This window comes from Amphiura filiformis, chromosome 2 (assembly GCF_039555335.1).
Source record: "Amphiura filiformis chromosome 2, Afil_fr2py, whole genome shotgun sequence".
NCBI classification, from domain to species: Eukaryota; Metazoa; Echinodermata; class Ophiuroidea; order Amphilepidida; family Amphiuridae; genus Amphiura; species Amphiura filiformis.
The window spans coordinates 86,451,854-86,473,627 of NC_092629.1; the positions used below are offsets into that span (position 1 = coordinate 86,451,854).

The window sequence follows — 21,774 nt, forward strand, 5'->3', positions numbered from 1 at the left end:
TAGTATAATATCAAGAGTACTAAGTGACCACAGCAGCTGAAAGGAGTATCCCATCATGCATTGCAGTATATCTGCATGCTCCATAGCAAATGTATACAAAATATAAACAAGAGCTGCTTAGATATTGAGAGCTATGGATAGTTTCACAATACTTTAGGGGTCATATTTTTGCAAACAAAAGTCTAAGCTCACCTGATTTCAGCCAGTTATTGAAAGTTGAAGTGAGGGATTTTGTGTACATTTTCTATGGCACATTTTAGTTCTATTATGGTACCGCTAAGCATAATGGGATACTCCCTTTAGCTGATAATAAAACGAGAAATAGTTTTATTATACTTCTAGTCTTAAGACACCGTAGCACCATAACACTGACATGGGCATTTTGTCAGCCCTGGCTGCCGTGCAACTCAAAGTACTAACATCACTACTAGACTCAAGGTGAAATGAAGTATAGTGGAATTTTGCCTGAATTTCTTTCGCTGATAGAGATGTTCAACATTTGATGGAATGCTATTACTTCACACTATAGGCAAGACAGAGTATAAGTATAAATCTATTTGACAACTTAAGTACTTCTATATCTATATATACTTCTATATATATATTAAGAGTTCAGATGCAAATATGATATAGACCATGGCTGCCCTGTGTATTTCTTTGCATAACATTGAGTACAGGGTAGTACGTAATCGTTGCATGACCCCTTCCAAAACCAAATAAGTGTGACCTACAATGTATTGGCGGGCTGTCAGCGAGGACCCAAATACTCCTTTCCAAACTGAATAAGAGTGACCTCAATGTAACATTATCCAAGAGGCACAATTCATATCCCATCGAAATGCATTTTATAACCAATCAGCAGGTAGTACTCATGGGGTTAAGCCTCTTCTGCCCTACCACCATTCTTACCATGTTGCTGATTGGTTCAATCACAATAGTCATTTTATAACCAATCAGCATATTACTCATGAGGTTAAGCATCTTCCGTCCTCAACCATTCTTTAAGGCATGTTGCTGATTGGCTCAATAAATCACAATAGTAATCTTATAACCAATCAGCACATAGTACTCATGGTTTAAGCATCTACTGCCCTCAACCACTCTTACCATGCTGCTGATTGGCTCAATAAATCACAATTGTCATCTTATAACCAATCAGCAGGTAGTACTCATGGGGGTTAATAAAATGAACACAAGGCAGCACACATGGTGTATATCCCATTTTGCACCTGGAGTCTTCATTGGGCTCTTCCAGTTGAAATTCATCACCCCCTATGAAAGACATGACCTTAGTCCCTACACAAGGGGTGTACATTTCAAATGGATTCACCCATTCAGGTAACCCCATTTGAAATTCACACCCCCTGTGTGGAAGATTAAGATCATGTCTTCCATATGGGGTGTATGGATTTCAACTGGAATAGCTCATTTGTTATCTACTCTGACTTTGCATGCATTGAATTAGTTTCATCCTGGTGTAAATCTTCATTACTTGCATTTTGTGAACTATTGAGCGTAATCATACTCCCTTCTTTCCTATCTGGTTGCGTCTTCATACGGCTCCGCACTCCAGATGCTATAACAGATGAATATCATAAGGACGAAGGGGATCACCAAAAGACCTGTGGTGACAAACGGGATGCTTTCCACATTGCCTGTGAATGATAAAAAAAAGAAGGAAAAAAAATCAAAAAAAAATTGTAAGAATTAACTAGTTTCAAAACTGCCAAGGGAAGGTATCAACAGCAGAAACACTAGTAGAAATTTCATTTGAATGAACACAGCTGCCTACAGTGTGACGATTGTCTGCCTACACTGTATGATGACTGCCTGTATGTGCGTAACGCGGCAGTGAATCCAACCATGCTAACTCACTTGTGATTGGTTAGTATTTTCATAAAGTACCCAAGGTTGTGTGTTTTTTTGCATTGTATTTTGAAATTTGTAGAGATACGATCGCCGTCGGATCGCATACAGCTGTTGGAAGCTGTGTTCATTCAAATCAAATTTCTACTATAGTCTGTCAACTCAGAAGTACAAAGTAAATCTGTGGCATTGGGGGTTGATGCTTTGTGCGTGTTAAAAAACATGACGTATAAAGAGCGTGGTGCGCTCAGCAAGTACAAATTGCGCAGCAGTTGGCAATCCAAAAGAAGCATTTACACACACATTACACTGAAATAATTTTTCTCATACCTCCAATTTGTGAGGTCTATTTACTTTGTACTTCTGAGTTGACAGACTATATAAGAAGCAGATTCCTTTTAAACAGTGTTTGCTTGCATCAGTATTTGTGAGCTGGGAGGGGCTTAATTTGATGAACCCTTATTCATCAATGTTTCTGTTTTTTGCATTTTTGGAACAAGCATTTATTGTATACATATGCTGCTACAAACATAAAAGCAATCTGATAAAGACAAAATCTGACATCAAAAGGAAGATAGAATTAGAGTAAGTTCATATTTTTATTACGTTTTGTTCTTATCGCTCACATGAGGCTGTTAAATTTGGCTGGGTACAGCACTAGCAGTAGACACTGAGAATAGCCATTTACTCTTTCAGAGCAGGTTATTTTCATGTTTTATGCAATAGATAAGATATAATCAAACCGGCCTCTATATAATTGTTGACTGCAGCTACAGTTTTGTCAGAGAAGAATGGCAGTTGTTTACATTTTGCGAGCTTGCAGAATGTAAACATGGAAGTAGGGTTCTGATTGGCTGAATTAATCATCTGTCAATCATAGCAACAGACCGATAATTTGATTGGCCGATTGTGCGTCAAAACGTTGGTTGGCGCCCTTGAAGGAACACAAAGCTCCACGTAAGTCGCTTATTAACAGGGCGCTCGCATCAATCTGAGCAAGGGACTGCCATTCTAGCTGAAACCGAGTGTAGACAAGATATTTTGTACAGACTGATAAAGCCTTAAAATAATAATGTTGCCAACTACACGCAGCAGTTTGTCTGAGCAACCAATCAGTGGCACTGCGTAATTATGTGCTAGGTGCTTACTTAAAGCATGTGAGATTTGTGAAAGAAATCTTCCTTCTTATTTCAGTAAATATAAAGAAAAACACACTTTCTCAACAAGCTTTCTATCGTGTCTTACATAAAAGTGCACAACCAAACTGAGACTTGGTATACTTTCAAGATTATGCTGCACCATAACAGAAGGGCGTAACTGACATATTGATCTTTTTTGAGATGATGAACAAATATGGTTGATTGCTCCCATACACTACATTTTTATAAACCACATTTATGGTTTGGATATTTTGTGGGTAGTTCATATACCTAGACTCATCTGTGGTCATAACTGAATTTTGATGAAATTGTCAGTTATGCACTTTTGAAATAGAGGGTCTCAGACACTAAGAAAAACAATGTAGCGTAATGACAGATTTGGCGCACACATGTCAGCTTATACATACTGCATTATCAAATTTTTTCATTGAAGAGATATGATATTTAATAGAAACATTGAAGAAAAACATATTTAGATACAGATAGTTTGGATAAAACATGAAGATAGCAAGTTGCAGGTTAAGAGAAAAGAGTATTTAGCTATATATGGCAGCCAAACTAATAATAATTTATGACTTGATATGTGACACGATCTGGTCCATGGGGGCCAAAGGAGGCATTTTTTTAAATTGAGTTACTGTATTTATTACATTATACATACAATAGGCTATCATTTACTGAAAACACCAAAGGTATAGCATACTTGGTTCTAAAGTTTTGAAGTTTTTTCATGTCTATTTTCTTATGTATTTGATTGTTTTTTTACTCCATATTTTTACCTTTATCTCAGTTTCAAATTTGCCGCCTTTGGCCCCCATGGACCTGATCGTGTCACATATATATAAAATTAAAAAAACAAACAATTCAAAATATTCAATTGTATCTACATACTGTTAACAGTACCTTCAATGCCAATTTGTAGCCCACACTATCCTTTGTATATTGCATATTAGAGTTTGATATTTAGTTTTTAATGTCTTTTTTGCTGTTGTTTAATGTGTAACAATGTTTTTCTTCATACTGTGAAGTTGACTTTAGAATGGTGTTATAAAATTTATGTTTAATGTTGACAAATGCACAGATATATACATGTACATTTTGATACTTGCATGTAAAAAGATCGCAAGAGCTCTGTTATTACTATGCACTTACTACCAACTTGCGTTCAAACAAACAATTATTTTAACATACATGCATCATGCAACTCATTCCAAAAACATTTATACAACACATTCCACATGCCATTACCAATATAAGGGACCAGGCTAGTATACCGTCTTAAGTTTTTGTGTGCATTTTCCCGTTATGGTAAATGGGTATTGCCTTCATGTAAGCATAAGATCATACAGCTTGCGGCATAATGCGGCCTATACATGTTCAAGTTTATTGGCAATATCAAAGACCCTAGATACATGAGTGGATACAAAATCTATCAAATTGTGAACTGTTCACACAAACATTTTGAGACTAGTAAGTATACTAGTCTCAGCAAACATTAATATTGCACAATGTGCTGCTGTATTTTCTCTTCTTTGCTGCAACTTTTCATTTGTCACTGCCATTTTCTGCTCAAATAGTTTACGGTTTTGTTCTCAGTGATTTTTGCTGCATCACATTGGGATATTGCAGTTGAAATCCATATACCCCTATGGAAAGCACAGTTAATCTTCCACACAGGGAGTGTGAATTTCAAATGGAATTTCACATTCAGGTAACCCCATTTGAAATTCACACTCCCTGTGTGAAAGATTAAAGGTCATGTCTTCCATAGGGGCAGTGTGGATTTCAACTGGAATAATCCACTGTGCCGCTTAACGAAGGAACAAAATGCAGGCATAAAACATATAACTATATCCTGACCCTAGTAGTAACAAAAAATCTCAAGACATCATAGACAACCATCAAATCATGCTACCAATTCCACAAGGCTACAGCTTGTTATGTCAGAGGTTCAATATGTCGAATAATTAATGCTTGCTATGTTGAAAATATGGTTTGCTATGTCAAATATGAAATGAGGACAAGGTTAACTATTTCGAATATGAATTTAGTTTTGCTATGTAAAATCTAACCCTAGCACTAGTCCTAAACTTAACCTAGCTATGGTTCCTATTCGACATAGCGAACCTGATTTGATATTTGTCATAGTAAACTTCACATTCGATATAACAAACCTTCGACATAGTGGGTAGACACCTTCAACAAAGCCCATCATACTTCAGTTGTAAGCTGGCAAATCATGATTAACTACTGTTTTTTCTCTAGTGCAGTCAGTGATATCAGTACGCATTTCATGGGGGCAGTATCAAAACGTAAGGGTCCATTGAAAATGCTGGCAGCATGGACTAAAAAGATACAGAAGAACCCTCTACAAAGTCTCAACATTACCCGATGAGGGCCGATCGTTCCATGATGTGCGACAGAAGAAACTGCTACGCACATACCGCATATTTTTATGGTCTTTTGCACAAACGCCAAGACAAGCAACACTATTTCGTGTAGCATGCAACGCTGGCGTGATTGTTAGATACGCATGATCGAACATTGGCCCTCATGAATATGCGAGAATTCACAGCATACAATGCACAGGGACTTTGACTGTTGGAAAATAGTCTGTATTAGTCTATGGCTGGTGGACACATGGGTGCAATTTATAAAGACAAAAAAAAAGCTACCTCTACGCATAGACTGCACTAGTGAATAAGCAGTACAGCATATTTTTAGCTTTTTACATGTAGGTCCACAACTATTAGAATGTTGGGATTCATCTTCCTTATTTTATGGACATTGGCAAAGCAATCTCTCTTCATTACAGGTAATGCAGTAATCTTTACACCGCAATGTCTGAGGCAGTAAAAATGTAAATAATAGGTTTGGCAGTTCTTCACCCATTATTCACATTTTCACTGCCTTTAATATAAATTTTACATTGCATTTTTACTCCCTCTGTGGAAGACTTCAGCTAAATCTTCCACAGGGAGAGTGTGGATTTCAGAATGAATGGAATAGTCCAATGCAGTGCAGACATAAATATTTACTTAGATCTTTATTAAGCTGGATTTTTGCTGTTTTTTTATTTTTTTTATTATTACAATCAAAACTATCAAAGCATCAAAAATGGCTAACATACATGATTTTGTTTCATAGAAAGATTAAAAAAAACCAGTGCACTTAAATTCCCAAATGATAGCATAGGAAAATTGCCACAAGGCATCCAGGGTCGTGAGCCAGTTGACCCAGCAACTGGTTCAGTGGCTCATTTAATAAGAAAAGGGGAACTGAGATACAACTTATCTCACACATGGGACAAGACGATCCCTAGAAGCTATAGCGGGTGTCACATGACCAGCTAGGCGGGTCAGTTGCCTGAAGTCGGAAAGTTGAAAAAATGCAAGTTCCAGTATTTGATTTAATTCAAAACTTTGTGGATCACGCTTTCTTTGTTACGAACTACTGATCGAAATGATCACAACACAAATCTGTGGCATATCATAATTCGTGTATGAGCCCAGGCTTGAACCAGTAATACCAATGTGTGCACTATGGCAGCAAATTCCAGTTGAAATCCATACACCCCTGTGGAAGACATGCCCTTAATCTTCCAAACAATGGGTGTAGATTTCAAAAAGAGTCACCTACATGTATTTAGGTAGCCCTCATTTGAAATTCACACTCCCTGTGTGGAAGATTAAGGTCATGTCTTCCATAGGGGGTGTATCATGGACTTCAACTGGAATAGTCCATAAGGACTGACATCACCACTAAGCTTGTGAAGCAATAAACAACTGAATCCCAGTTGTTTCTTCTGCACCATGCATGCTAACAGAAACCTAGCAACATTGATCCAGCTTAATACAACAACAAGACACCATTTAACATTCAACATCGTAAGAACACTAAAATCTACATACACTTTATATAAGGGGGACCAACCAAAACGAGTCCAAATCAATCTACTCGGATTTTAGATGTTTATCTTCCGTGGCAGGTTGATCAAGTAAGGCCCTTTTTTCATCATCCCCTTCTAACCCAGCCACAGGCTCTTTTTCGTCTTCATTCATCGAATCCTCATCATCTTCGTCGTCTTGTTCTTCGTCATGGAGATCGACCGTCCACATGCAATAGCACATAGTGCCGATTACGAGCGTGGGAATGCCTATGATGACGGTGGTTAAGATGGGGGCTTCCATCCACATAGACTGAAAGGAAAGGTAGTGGTTAAATAGGTGTAAATATACTGGGGTACCCATCAGAAGGGATGGGTGCCTCTCCCCCCATTGGAGGGGATGGGTGCCCACCAGAGAGGAGTCAAGAATGTAGATAGGGTGGTAGTGATGAAAGGAAAGGTAGTGGTTAAATAGGTGTAAATATACTGGGATACCCATCAGAGGGGATGTGTGCCTCTCCCCCATTGGAGGGGATGGGTGGCCCACCCCCTCCCCATTGGAGGGGACGGGTGGCCTACCCCCTCCCCATTGGATGGGATGGGTGCCTCCCAGGAGAGTCAAGAATTAAGATAGGGTAGTGGTGAATGGAAAGGTAGTAGTTAAATAGGTGTAAATATACTGGGATACCCATCAGAGGGGATAGGTGGCCCCTCCCCATTGGAAGGGATGGGTGGCCCACCCCCTCCCCATTGGAGGGGATGACCAAAAGGAAGATGCACATCACAAATGGTCAATTTTGTCCCAGTATTTCCAGCTGGGGGACACCTTTCCCTGTATGCTACTCCCTCAGACAACTAACTTCCCTGCTGCTACACCCCCCCCTGGTGGCTACACCACTGATGGGAGAATATCAAGAATGGAAGAGGATGAAGGACAAAGCAAGGAGGATAGAAGTGATGGTTGGTTCCTAGTTGCGGAGGCAGAAGTGGTGATGATGGTGATGATGATGGTGACAGTGATGGTTGGTAGTGATGGTGGTAGGGGTGGTCATGTGTTGGGCTTGTAATCTATGTCTAACCAAAATATCTTGGAGTGACCAGTAATGTATGGTAGTCTCTTTAGGACAGAAATGGCAGCTGTCTACCAAGTACTGTAAATTTAGGCTATTCCAGTTGAAATCCATATACCCCCTATGGAAGATACAACCTTAATCTCCCGGAGTGTGAATTTCATATGGGGTTACCTGAATGGGTGACTCCATTTGAAATCTACACTCCCTGTATAGACGATTCACGTCATGTCTTCCATAGGGGGTGTATGGCTTTCAACTTGAATAGTCCTATATGATTAAAATATGATCTGCTATTATCCGAGGCAGAATTAAAAAGACTCGTTTGTGTCTGACGTCAGTATCAATAAAACTCCCCGCGAACCTTGTTTGGTTAGTAGCATGTAAAAGGAGGGCCGACTCATCGGTGCCTTCATCGAAGAAAAGGAATCACAGAAAATTATGGTATTTCTACAAGGCAAAAAGCAACTTTTCAAGGCATTGCTGACATGGTGCCTTCAGGAAGGAAAGTTTCCTATTACTAAGACCTAACCTTTGAGATGGTTTGTATATTTGAAGGTGCAAAATTAACCCTACGGCACGCTGTTTTACCATCGCGTTCAGAAACTCAATCATCACAACATCCGTAAACAAACTGTGCCAAGTTTAATTGACAGATGATGTCAGACGCATACTAGTCTTATTAATTCTGTCTTTGATTATAGTAACAAATTTAAATTAACTTTTATTCCACAAGCGAGAACCGCCGAGAGGAATGGAACAATACATCTGTCACGGAGTGATTCAATCTTGATCATTACCCGAGTTTAAGATGGTTAAGGGGGTACTACACCCCTGCCCAATTTTTTGCCTATTTTTGCATTTTTCTCAAAAATTATAGCGCATTGGTGACAGGTAAAATATTTATATTATAGGGCAAGGTCTACAACTACTGCACTGGGAATTTTATTTCAGCACAGTCAACAGTTGTGGAGTTACAGTCAAAAATGAGGGAAAACCAATATTTGATCAATAAATCAATAACTACTTGCCTTGAGTTGCTGAATTTTTAGTGCAGTAGTTGTTGTCCTTGCCCCTATAATATACATATCTTACTTGTCACCAATGCGCTATAACTTTTGAGAAAAATGCAAAAATAGGCACAAAATTGGGCAGGGGTGTAGTACCCCCCTTAACATCTTTTATATCACTCGTACATAAATTCAATATTTCAAGAACATTTCATACTTTGCAACACAACATGAAGTTCTACCAAATTTGTATCCAAATTTACCTGTAATATAATGGACACACCCAATGGGGTACAAGTAACCTACGCGTAAATCCCGCCTGTAATTAAAGACAAGAGATAAAAAGAATTTATCGCGTCTGATGTCACTGTCAATTACGATCCTTGATTGGTTAACACAGGTTAATAGCGCGTAAAAGGAAGGTCGATTTATCTGGTGCTGATCGGAGAAAAGGAATAGCAGTGAATGGCGAAAATTATGTACTTTTACAAGGCAAAAAGCAACTTTTCTAGGCATTGTTGACATGGTGCCTTTGCCAAAGAAAGTTTCCTGCTATAAAGACCTAACTTTTGAGATGGTTTGCATGTTTGAAAGTGCAAAATTAACAATAAGGCGGCCGGTTATACCGCCGCATTCAGCAAGTCATCATCACGACACTTGTAAACAAACCGTGCTCGAATTTTGATTGACAGATGACGTCAGACGCGATAAATTCTTTTTATCATTGTTTTTAATTATAGTAGCCCTCTTCCCTGCACATACAGAACATGCATATCTGACAAAGGCTTGGAGGTGTGTTACATATTGTGCAGCATAAGTATCGTTGGAATGGTTAAACCAATCAAACGGCATTAGGAGATGATAAATATACCAAATGGTAATCGACCAATGAACTGTCTAGAATTTATGTACGAGTGATATAATATTAATTATCAACTACTTTATTGTCTTGGGTGTGACAATTGGCTATTCCAGTTGAAATCCATACGCCCCAACTTACACGGGGTGTAGATCTCAAATGGAATCACCCATTCAGGTAACCACATGCCCTGTATGGGAGATTATGTGCATGTCTTCCATTGGGGGTGTATGGATTTCGACTAGAATAGCCAAATTCATGGCCATTTTAATTATTTCCAGCACAAATAATTATACAGGGGATAAATTTAACCTTACTTGACCTTTGACCTGCCACAGAAGATTGATAACCAGCATGCTCATTCTAAAATTACTATTAGTACAATATTGAAAATGCTCTACATCGTGTGTAGCCTTACAACTAATCACAATTACGCTAGTGAATATAAAGGTGCATCATCTTGTTTATTTAGTTGCTCTGAAGATGGCACTCGCTAGAGTTCTGAAAGCTCAGCCCTCTCAAAAGGACTTCTCTAGGGAAAGATCAAACCTTACTCAAACTAATCACACTTTTGAACAGTCAACTCTCTTAAAATCATCTTGATTATTTGAATCTTTTTGATCTTAAATACAGATTTAATGTTAGGTATCATTATTAACAGTTATGAAGAGTCAGGAAAAAAAAGATCAATAATAGTATTACATGTACCTGTTATTTGTTATTAATGTTTGATTGTTCTTTTTAGACTGATCATAACCTTGACATGTAGGAAAATAGACTGTAGTAAAGAATGCTGACCCTAAATTTGGAAATTACAGAAAAAGTTTGTTTTTCCCTTTACTGATTTTTTGACATCCTAAGCTACACCACAGGTTTGTTAAACGGTCTCTTTACATTTCTAATCGGTTTTAAAACAGTGATACAATAATGAAATATTATTACAATTAATATTAATTTCAGAAAAAAATCTATCCCACAAATACACACCCATTTGCAGCGACAAGTGTACAGGAAGAAGGACAATGTCAGGAACTCAATAAAACTTTTTAAAAGTTTGAAAACTTATTAATAATAATAAACAAAGCAAACTTGATTCTAGCACCTATTATTTGCAACTGCAAACAGATTATAAGAATACTATTTACAGGAGAAGGGTGAATTAAGAATCAATCAAAATCCTTGATATTTGAGACATATCATTAGCAACAGGTTATTTGTCAATAATTTTAAGAGAGATGGATGATAAACACTTTGTGAAAGTTTTGCACGAATCTTACAGGGAGTCAATAAATGGATGCCAAAAGAATAGTGTTTATTTCAAAACTGTTTGGACTCAAGTGATGTTACATTTCAGTAGCGGGTCTAGGGGGTTATTCAAGGGGTGCTGTCCCCATACCCTGAAATCAGCCCACTTTTGACCATTTTTTGGGGTCCTCAAAGCACCTCCGTCCCTTGTATTTTGATCATCTTGGATCTGTGCACGGTACCAATGAAATGTTTTGTTAGACTAATTCCAATCAGCCGTCTACACTTCGCATGTACTGTGTATGCTTCGTAGTGACGACTGATTATCTTACAGCCCATATCATGACGGACTTCTGAAAACTATTCAATGCGACTTTGGTTGTGCGCCGTAGCGCGACTGACTAACGGCGCCCGTGTACCAGCGTCGCTGTACCGCGCCCGCTGTGACAAGATCGCGCTCTGAACTTCTAAAAACAACAAACTCGGTCAAAAGGTCAATTTGGACACAACTGCGCATGCTCTATGCCACAGGAATCCTGTTGCAAAATCCGTCACTTTTTTTCCACGTAGTTTTCTCAGTCGTCAATCCAGGCGGTTGACGACTGAGGGCAGCAGTCTAATGTTTTGTCAAGAGGTGGTGTGGGATAAAAATAATTAAACCAGGTATGCATAATTTTGGCCCATTATATTAACATCTCAAAAAAAGTAACTAGCCCCCTTAAATAATGACCATTATTCAAAAACGGGTGATTGTGTTACAAATTTGTAGAATGAGTTGGAAGCAGAATTTATTTCTGTATATTTTGACACCTCATTTGTAGCAATTGACTAAATATTGATGTCACAGCATACATCTAAATCAATGTAATCCAAGATTTGAAAGTTGCAGTAAATTGTATTGATTTTGTATTCAGTGTAATGGAAGGAAATCTGTGTATCTGAGTGTTTTTGTTTTGTTAAAATTTGTATGTAAGTGCAACTTTCAAATCTGGACCTCACTACATTAAATTGAGCGATGTTTTATTGTTTTCTGGGCTATCGTATCAAATGAGGTGTCAAAATGCTTGAAATATATTCTGCTTCAACGCTTTTTACAGATTTGTAATACAATAGCCCCTTTTGAATAATGGCCATTATTTAAGGGGGCTAGTTACTTTTTTTGAGATGTTTATTACATTTCTATTGCGATAGATCAGTATGTCTCAAATTATTCCAAGGATTTTGGGGAAAAGTGCAGCACTATTTAAGAAGGATAGAAAAATGAAGGAAGAATCATGCAGTTTAAGTGTATTATGATGTTATATAACAAAGTCTTAGAAAACCAGAATGGTCATGTCCAGTGTTCGAATTAGGCCTCAAAAAGTTACAGGCCAGCCGGGCTTGACCTTAAAAAGTTACCGACCAGCCGGGCCGGCAACTAGATGCCAGTCAGAAAAGTTACCTGCCAGACCAAAAAGTTACAGGCCAATGGCCGGCTGACCGGCCCTATATCGAACGCTGGTAATGTCTACTTTCAGGTACTAGGATTTGGTCCACCATTGGGCTAGCTATTCCAGTTGAAATCCAAACAACCCCCTATGGAAAACGTGACCTTAATTAATCTAACAATTCTGTCAAGTAGAATTGGATCGAGAAGCTCTAGTATTTTGACTAGAATTTCTGATTTTTTTCAGAAAGAATCAAACTTTTAAACTTGAAATATCAATTTTGTACATTGCCAGTTCTGGTTTTAAGCCCTCGATAATGGGCTATTCCAGTTAAAATTCATATACCCTGTATGGAAAACATGGCCATAATATTCCACACAGGGAGTGTGAATTTCAAATGAGGTTACCTGAATGGGAGACTCCATTTGAAATCTTCACCCCTTGTGTGGAAGATTAAGGTCATGTCTTCCATAGGGGTGTACATGTATGGAATTCAACTGGAATAGCTCAAATAAACTTGGTATTTTTATACTTACAACTACACTTTTGACTATGTCGTATAAAACCCTGTAGATTTTCCTAAATATACTATTGCCACCAAACCCCTGGAAATGAAAACAAAACATAAGAAACATATGAGTCATTAATTATCATATTCTTAGCCAGTGGGAGTGGTCTAGTTACAACAGGTCTTGCCGTCTAGATTTGAAAGGTGAGTGGTCAATCGCTCACAAGCATGATGCCAGGCGAGTTGTCAAAACACTTTCTATATGTAATGGTCGAATCACTCTCTACATGTAGGTCTGAAAGATCATTCAAACATGAAATATCTATGGACTGTTGATACCCTATCTTATATTGAAAGTGCTGAAATTTGAATGTAAATTGGGTGATGGATTCGCAGAGAGCGATAATTAGTGTCTATGGCGAGTGGAAAATGAGTGGAACTGAGTTTGGGCAAGCAATGGTGAGCGAGATCTATCGTTCGCCTCAAACGGCAAGGCTTGTACATACATACATACATTAAAATTTAAATATTTCTGTAGCGCTGTTAAATTTGGAAAAAAGCACTCAAAGACAAAAACAAAGCAAAAGAACAACATGAGAAAAAAATCAATGAGAACTGCCTGTGAAAGAAAGGCTACATAATTTGAGGAAATAAATATGACTTCAGAATCTTCGTGAAAATTAGGAGTCTATTCCAGGAGCCAAGCGTAACATAGGAAAAGGTCCTGAGTTCAGCTGACATAAAGGTTTTGATATTGTGCTCAGTCAGGAGGTGGTATCAACGGCAGAACACAGGCCAGCACACGCAACACAATCAGACAGGTACTTAAAAACATTCTTGATGAGGTGTTTGAACAGAGTAACACTAGTTCGTAGACACATAACCTGACTGGACAATCGCATGATTTCGGGTTATCGTCTATCAGGCCATAGACGACCCTACGTCATTATGAGTATTGATAACGCATGCCCGCTTGTAGAGGTGAGCGTATGCAGCACTTTGTATGCAAAGACCTAGTGCGTAAATAGTCCCATGCGTTTGCAGTATGCACAACTGAAGATGTGAAGTTGTAAACAAGTTTTGTTCATTTTAGAACAATGGGATGGAGCTTTTATGACAGTAAGGCGATCTTTTCTTTTAGACCACCCAAGCTATATATACGGTTAAAATAACGAATTTATCAAATTAAACTTTCGCATCAAGGTTAAACATGTTCTAAGCTAAACAAACATACCTTTTATTTCACCGAACAAGCTTTATTTTGTTCTAAAAATCCATGTTTTTAACACAACTTTTGGCGTAAAAGAGCTGAATACAAAACCTGTGATGCAAACTCCAAAACTTTCGTGTAGCACAAGCACTTGATGTACGCTCGTTTTGACGGTGATTTACGCTCGCGTATTAAGCATTTTCAGGCGTGTTTGAGTGTTTTACTGCAGGACGCAATTTTGCATTTATTCAAGATGGTGAATTTCTCGAAAAACACAATGGATTTTTCTTTAAATAAATCCCTCATTTCACAAATTTCCACTCATCTGATGATATTTTTATTTGACGGAAGTGATGCTGATTTTATGAAGGTATGTTTCTTGTTTTTCCGATAATTTTTAAATTGTTTTTTGAGACAAAAACTTCCTAGCAGAATAGCCATTTTCACTTGTTTTCAAAAAGTTGTTTTAACCTTGTTTTTTACCCCATAATTTCCCTCATTTATCGAAACCCTGCCCTCCTTCCAATACATTAAACACATTCAAAGTGTTTGGCAACTGTTTAACCTTGATGTAAAAGTAAACCTTGATGGAAAAGTAATAATTTAGTCCCTATATAGCGAGGGTGGTCTAAAGGAAAAGATCCCTGACAGTAACATAATTTTTGCTCAATAAAATAGTTTATTATAGTTATTAAAATAATATTTTAACTGTCTAAGAATGAGAATAAACAATAGGAATTTTTGTTTTATCTATCCTCTACCGTGTGATAGACGACAGACAGGTCCAATATTTTATCATAGCGGATCAATTCCATAAAATATTGGACCTGCCCATCATCAACACCACCAGTAAGTATCCAATACGATAAAATATTGGACCTGCCTGTTGTCTATCAATCGGTAGAGGATAGTAAAAGCAAAAATTCCTATCATTTATTCTCTAGTTCAGGGTTCCTGCACCTTTAAGCCTTAAAAAATTCAAGGACTTTTCAAGGACTTTCTAGGTCCAAAAGCATGATTTTCAAGGACTTACCACAACACAAAATTCATGATGCGGCTCTCCAGGTGGCACATATTAACAAAAGTGACCGCTCCTCTCCACTCCCCAAATTTTGTCAAAATTATATAAAATTCCAATTTTCAAGGACTTTCAAGCACCTTGTGCAAATTTCCAGGACTTTTGAGGCCTTGAAGAGGTGTTTTCAAATTCAAGGACTTTCAAGGACCGCAAGAACCCTGCTAGTTTCTTACCTTGGGCAAGTTACCATCAATGGGACAATGATCTCGGAGCAACGGACGGACATACGGTAAGTATATATAACCTCTTACCTGCAAGTTAAAGCCATATTGTAACATTCTCATCAAAATTAGATTCATATTTATTTTCCACCAAATGTTAGTTTTGACTGTTAGATAATGTCCCGTTTAATTTTTAGCGGAACAGACGAGGAAAACAAAGAAAATCGCAATTAATTCCAGCGCCGGTGTTGCCAATCGTGTCATTCATTCGATCATGACTGAGGTCGGTCCTGTTGATGTGTTATGACCATCCCGTACACCATGTGCGGACAGTGTGACCAACACAGCACAAGCGTTCGACTAATATTTCAATTGTATGAATAAAGCGACAGGATACATACACTGGCGAAGTGACGTAATAAATCGGATTAACTACCATAGCAATACATGTAAGTGAAAACAATTTTGAATATATCGCGCTGCACTAAAAGCAGGTTGCACTCATCACCTGTTTATGTCTGCAATCATAGATTGAATACAATACCGGTCTTTTCAATGATACCAATCTTACAAATTCGAGTGATCAGCATGATATGGTTCAATGAAGAGGTACCGCGTGAACGTATCAGTGCAACGCGGTATATTCAAAAATTGTTTTCACCTATTGCTATGGTAGTTACTCTGATTATTACATAACTTCGCCAGCGTATAGTTTTATTGAAAATATCAGATTCTGTCACAAATACAGCACCTGATGGGATAATTTTTGTAGGATGTGTTAGTTCATTAATGTAAATTAAATCATGAAAAAATAATCAGAATTTTGACCAAATTTGAGGACGTCCTCCTCAGCAAATGTTACAATATGGCTTTAAGTGACACAGCCTATAATGGGCAATTCAGGTGAAATTCAACACCCTATGGAAGACATGACCTTTAAATCTCCAACACAGGGGGTGTAGATTTCAAATGGAGTTCCCTATTCAGGTAACCCCATTTGATATTCACACCCCCTGTGTGGAGGATTAAGGTCATGTCTTCCATAGGGTGTATGGATTTCAACTGGAATAGCCTGTGCGGATGTTTGAAATGGTGCTGTGCATGACAAATACTGAGTAGTGCATGGGGCAAACTGTTCCACTTGTTCTTTGATATTATGAATATTAAGACGAGTCAGAGCGGTGCCTGAGCTGGCAGCGTTTGTGCTCAAATATTGAGAAAAATGAAGCCCACACTCACAGAAAAATGCACAGGTTCAATATGTGAGATTGCAAGGCTCATTGTAATGGGTTTTATTTGTCGCCCATGTGCATAATTGGTGGTATAGGGGAAATATTGACCTATTAATTGACCTGCAATACATATGGAAATGTGACCAGCGGATTCCTTGACTCATTTCCAATAAGATTCCCGCATCACTCTGCAGAAAATGAATTTAGTGTGTGTGTGTACACATACCTCTGCAGTGCCGTTTTCTACAACATTAAATAATGATGCATGTGATTTTAAGGTAATTTTGACAGGGTTGTCTGCTAGGCAGTTCTTTCATATTATGAATATTCATGAGTTTATGAACAGGAATTAAGCATGCATATACATACCTCTGCAGTACCATTTTTATAGTATTGAGAAATGATGCTAGTGACTTTGTGGTAATTTTGACATATATTTTGATATTATGAATATTCATGAATGAATATGAATAAAGCATGCATATACATACCTCTTGAGGCTCTGCAGTACCATTTTTCATAGTATTGAGAAATGACCACAGACCACTACAGACAATGTATTAAACAGTCAAAGTCCCCATGCATGCATTTTGCAGCGAATTCTTGTATTTTCATGAGGGCTGATTGTTCCATAGTGCCGTGTCTATCAATCAGGCTATCGTCGCATGCCTTCGCGCATACGCAATAGAGCGTTGCGTGCCTACGCGATTGCCCGAAAAAGACAAGGTAAGTGTGTAGCAGTTTTACCTGTCGCATTTCATGGAACAATCGGCCCTCATTATTGGGTGAGGCTGAGACTTCAACTAAAAGTATTTTCATATTATAAATATTCATGAGTGTATGAATATGAATTATGTGCGTATATACATACCTCTGCAGTACCGTTTTCTATAGTGTGGAGAAATGACGATAGTGACTTTGCAGTCATTTTAACAGGGTTGTCTGCTAGATAGTACTGATATGTAACTGGATCTAAAACAACAATAGAGGGCACTTCTATCGATCTGAAAAATAATACAACAAAATATGGTCAATTCTCAATTCAATTCAAATTTATTTAAAAAAGACAATATGGAGGAGTTGACCGGAAGGCCAATGAGGCCTGAATAAGCCAACCCCTAAACAAAATTCGTTACAAAAATAACATACATGTATCACATGAGACCTAACATGCAAGGCCAATAAGACAAGACGGACAGTGCCCAGAAAAAAAGAAAAGAAAAAAAGTTATTCATAAACTGAAATCATATTTTGTTTAAGCTGATTACGAAAATGTTTAACGGATTTGCAAGTCTTTGCTTTTTTATTTATACTGTTCCAAAAAGTGGGTCCAGTAGCTCTTTCTAAAGTTTTCTCTTTCCAGTGGCTCCAGTAGTATTCTTTCTAAACTCAAATGATTATAGTTTCATTTGTTTTGTTTATTGGTGTTTGTTGCTGCAGTTGTATTTACCCAGCAAACACAAAACATTTTACAGAAAAAACGTTTTAATATCGTTCAAAAAACATTTTTGAAAACTAGATGCAAAACATTTTTTTGCCATTGTTTGCCAAAAAGTATTTTACAGTAACATTTTAACAACATTTTAAAAATGTTTAGTGTTTTTCCATGTTAAATGCTAACAGCATTTCTGATTGGTTGATTACTTGAAATGCTCATTTCAATTGCCAATTATGACTGGGCTTTAAACTATTTATGGTCAAACTTGCATTTGCAGATGATCTTATTAATACCCTCATTGATTGGTTCAAAATTGGACACAATATTCATTTTGGCCAATCGGCAGGTAGTTCTCATAGGGTTAATATACTCACGTTAGTGTTATATCATTTATTAGATCATTGCCTTCCATTTGACCAAATACAAATTTCCTGAGGAAAAAAGACAAAGAAAAAATTATACAAAAACTGTTTTGCAGTGATATCTCTATCCTCCCTGTCTTAAAGCAATAATGTGTGATTTGCATAAAGAATAGATTCCTATTTAAATGTTTGTTTTCACTGATCTCATTATCCTCCTTTAATTTCGAGCCAAACAAATGAGGTATAACAAAGAAAATTGCGATTTCATTCCAGCGCCTACAATGTGTGTACTACGCTCATCGATCGTAACATGTAATACTGCACGGAGCATCGAACTCGACTTGTGTACACAAAAGCTGACATCCACTGGAGATGTTAGCAAGCAGTCAATCGATGAACGCTGAATAAAACCGGGTCGACCCGGTTTTAATATACTGAGTTAGATTTTACTGTTATTAAAGCACTTCAGGCTTAGTCTTTTACGTGGTATTTCAGTACACCACTGGGGATTATAATTATGCAAAAAGTAGAAATCCGAGTAAAATTGAGGAAGTCGTTTTGAAGCAAATCACACATTATGGCTTTAACTGTTTCGTATCATTCATTGTTACCGATTCTTCATCACTTTTTTGCTTAATATAATTTTCTCTATCTTCATTTTATATTATAAATATTATCAAAGACAGAATTAAAAAAAGTTTGTGTCGCATGTCATCTGTCAATCAAACTCAGGCACGGTTTGTTTACAAGTGTAAATGCGGTGGTAAAACAGTGCACCTTAATTGTGGTTAATTTTGCACCATCAAATGAAGAACTTTGTTTCAAAACCCCTTACATCCACTTGCCTAATTTTGAGAACACATCAAAAAATCATCAAAAAAATCACTGATATATGGGGGGTTTACAACAAAAGCAGTTTTTGGCGGGATGCTCATTCTACCCGCACTTCCATCAGTCCCCTGTTGAAAGAACTCCATTGGCTTCGTATAAAGGATCGCATTACTTTCAAAACTCTGCTTTATATATACAAGTCACTGAATGGGCTGTGTCCCCGGTATATCGATGAGTGCCTAACTGTTAAACTTCCTCATGAGGGCTCAGTCACCACACGTTAGGACCACGGTCTCAATCTTCGTGTACCAAGGGCGAACAAGGGTGCGGGACAGGGCCTTTTCAGTGGTTGCCCTTACAAATGGAACTCAATCCCCTAAATATCCGCAGTGCCCAAACTGTCACGGGTTCAAATCCCTTCTGAAAACATACCTTTTCTCATGATGTTGCTTTTGTTTGTTTTGTTTTGTTTTCTGTGTTTCTGCGCTTTGTATCCTCTGGCATTAGGCGCATTATAAATGCTGTGTTACTACCCAAGCATCCCGCCAAAAACTGCTTTTGTTGTAAACCCCCATATATCAGTGATCTTTTTTATGATTATTTGATGTGTTCTCAAAATAGGGCAGGTGGATGTGAGGGGTTTTGAAACAAAGCTCTTCATTTGATGGTGCAAAATTAACCACAAGCCACACTTGTATATATACAAACCACCTGAAAAGCTAGGTCTTTCCTGAAGACAAAAAGTTTCTTTTTGCCTTGTAAAAGTACTGTAATTTTTCCCCATTTTATGTGATTCCTTTTCTCCAATCAGGACCAGATGAATAAACCAATCAGGGGTCCAAGGGGGGGGGTGATAGACATTGAGCATCAGACGCAATTAAACTAGTCTTTTTCATTCTCAGGGGTGTGATTGAAAGCTTGTGAAATATCCTGAAAGTAGTAGAAAATCCTGAAAAACAGTGTGATATTGGGTTAAAATGCCCCAAAACGTAAATTTTGGCTAAAAAAAAACCAGGAAAAATCCTGAAGAATAACACCCCTGCATTCTGTCTTTAATTATAGGTAGGGCTAATCCTAACACTTACCAGACCGTATCTGGCCTCTCCTACTTATTGCTCCCCAATCCGTTTTCATCATTTCCACCTTGGTACTCTCACCGAGCTCTTCCAGTTGAAATTCATATACCCCTATGGAAGACATTACCTTAATCTCCCACACAGGGAGTGCAAATCAGGAGTCGCCCATTAAGGTAATCCCATCTGAAATTCACACTCCCTGTGTAGGAGATTAAGGTCATGTCACCCATAGGGGGTATGGACCTCAAATGGAATAGCCCATTGTGAAATAAGATGTAAAATAGAGGTGTTTTCAAAGTGTGCGCACGATTACATGGTGGCCATTTTTTTTCCAGAGAATAAAGGCAAACCGTGTACTTACTCATGGAATTTCTCTCTGTGTTTTAATGCTAAATCTTTGACTAACTCCTTCATTTTATAATGCGGATGCTTTTTATGTTGATCTGCGCTTGGATGCGTTATTGCTAAAACCATGAATTTCTCTGAAAGGAAAAAAGAAAAAGAAGAAGAATAAAAGTATCAACAAACAAGAACCCTCATTGACCTGAGACACAGGATTGGAACTAAAGTTTGTTTGGCTTATAACAGACCAAAATTATTCGGCTTTTGTTAATGCCTGTGTCAATTAAATCACAACTCACGCTCATGTAGATTCACTAAAGCGTGCATCAGTCATGCATTACGCAACACATAACTAGTATAAGCACTGCGCCTAACTGCATGCATCTTTAAAAAAAATCCTGAAGAATCACAACCCTGTAGTTTAATTCATTAAAAATTGGCAAAGCGTGAAAAACAAAACATGCAAAAATGTCCGTTTTCAAAGTAATAAAAAACAAATTTTCCTACCTGCACTAGCTATTTCGTTGATATTATTATGTGCAACCATAGAGAATGCTGGGAATCGTTCATCGTCCATCCAGTCAGCTACACTCAGATCAGTTGATCCTCCATCAGGGGCTGGACATGGGTAAGGAAAGAAGGAAAAAAAGAAAACTAGTGGTAAGCAAGATCAGGGATGTAAATGGGCAACATATCCATTTCCTAGACATCCATCTGGTCCTTGGACAGGTGGCTGCAGGCTTGCGTACGGTATGGAACATAAGATGGGTTTGTCCGGGGAATGGCCAAATTTCCAGTATTCCGGCAATTTTCGGAAGATTTACATCCCTGCCAGATAACAATCTCAGAATCTTAGCTAGGATTTGACAAGTGATCATAATTTCAAAAGGCCAAAATTCCCTATCTAAAATTAACATAAACCAGTCATCTGCACTTTCTGGGGATTCAGTCAGTAAAAATAGCTCCTCCTATATAGCCTTGATTTATTAGTCTGCTCTTGTTTTGAGTTCACA

The 21,774-nt window shown here is 37.8% G+C and overlaps 1 protein-coding gene across 6 annotated transcripts in view; it reads right to left on the reverse strand.

Moving 5' to 3' along the window:
* Positions 1-675: 675 nt before the first annotated feature.
* Positions 676-21,774, reverse strand: part of LOC140146752 (protein disulfide-isomerase TMX3-like) — a 57,394-nt gene continuing 36,295 nt past the window's right edge. For 3 of the 6 annotated variants that reach the window (XM_072168625.1, XM_072168628.1, XM_072168627.1), the window contains 8 exons: positions 21,269-21,379; positions 20,781-20,901; positions 18,525-18,581; positions 17,584-17,716; positions 15,493-15,570; positions 13,060-13,128; positions 6,938-7,225; positions 676-1,655 (listed from right to left, as the gene is read on the reverse strand). In XM_072168625.1, coding sequence (XP_072024726.1) covers positions 6,980-7,225; positions 13,060-13,128; positions 15,493-15,570; positions 17,584-17,716; positions 18,525-18,581; positions 20,781-20,901; positions 21,269-21,379 — 815 coding nt within the window. In that variant the 3' untranslated portion in view covers positions 676-1,655; positions 6,938-6,979. The remainder of the gene's footprint in view (positions 1,656-6,937; positions 7,226-13,059; positions 13,129-15,492; positions 15,571-17,583; positions 17,717-18,524; positions 18,582-20,780; positions 20,902-21,268; positions 21,380-21,774) is intronic. The other 3 variants (XM_072168626.1, XM_072168629.1, XM_072168630.1) reach the window with 3 other exon arrangements.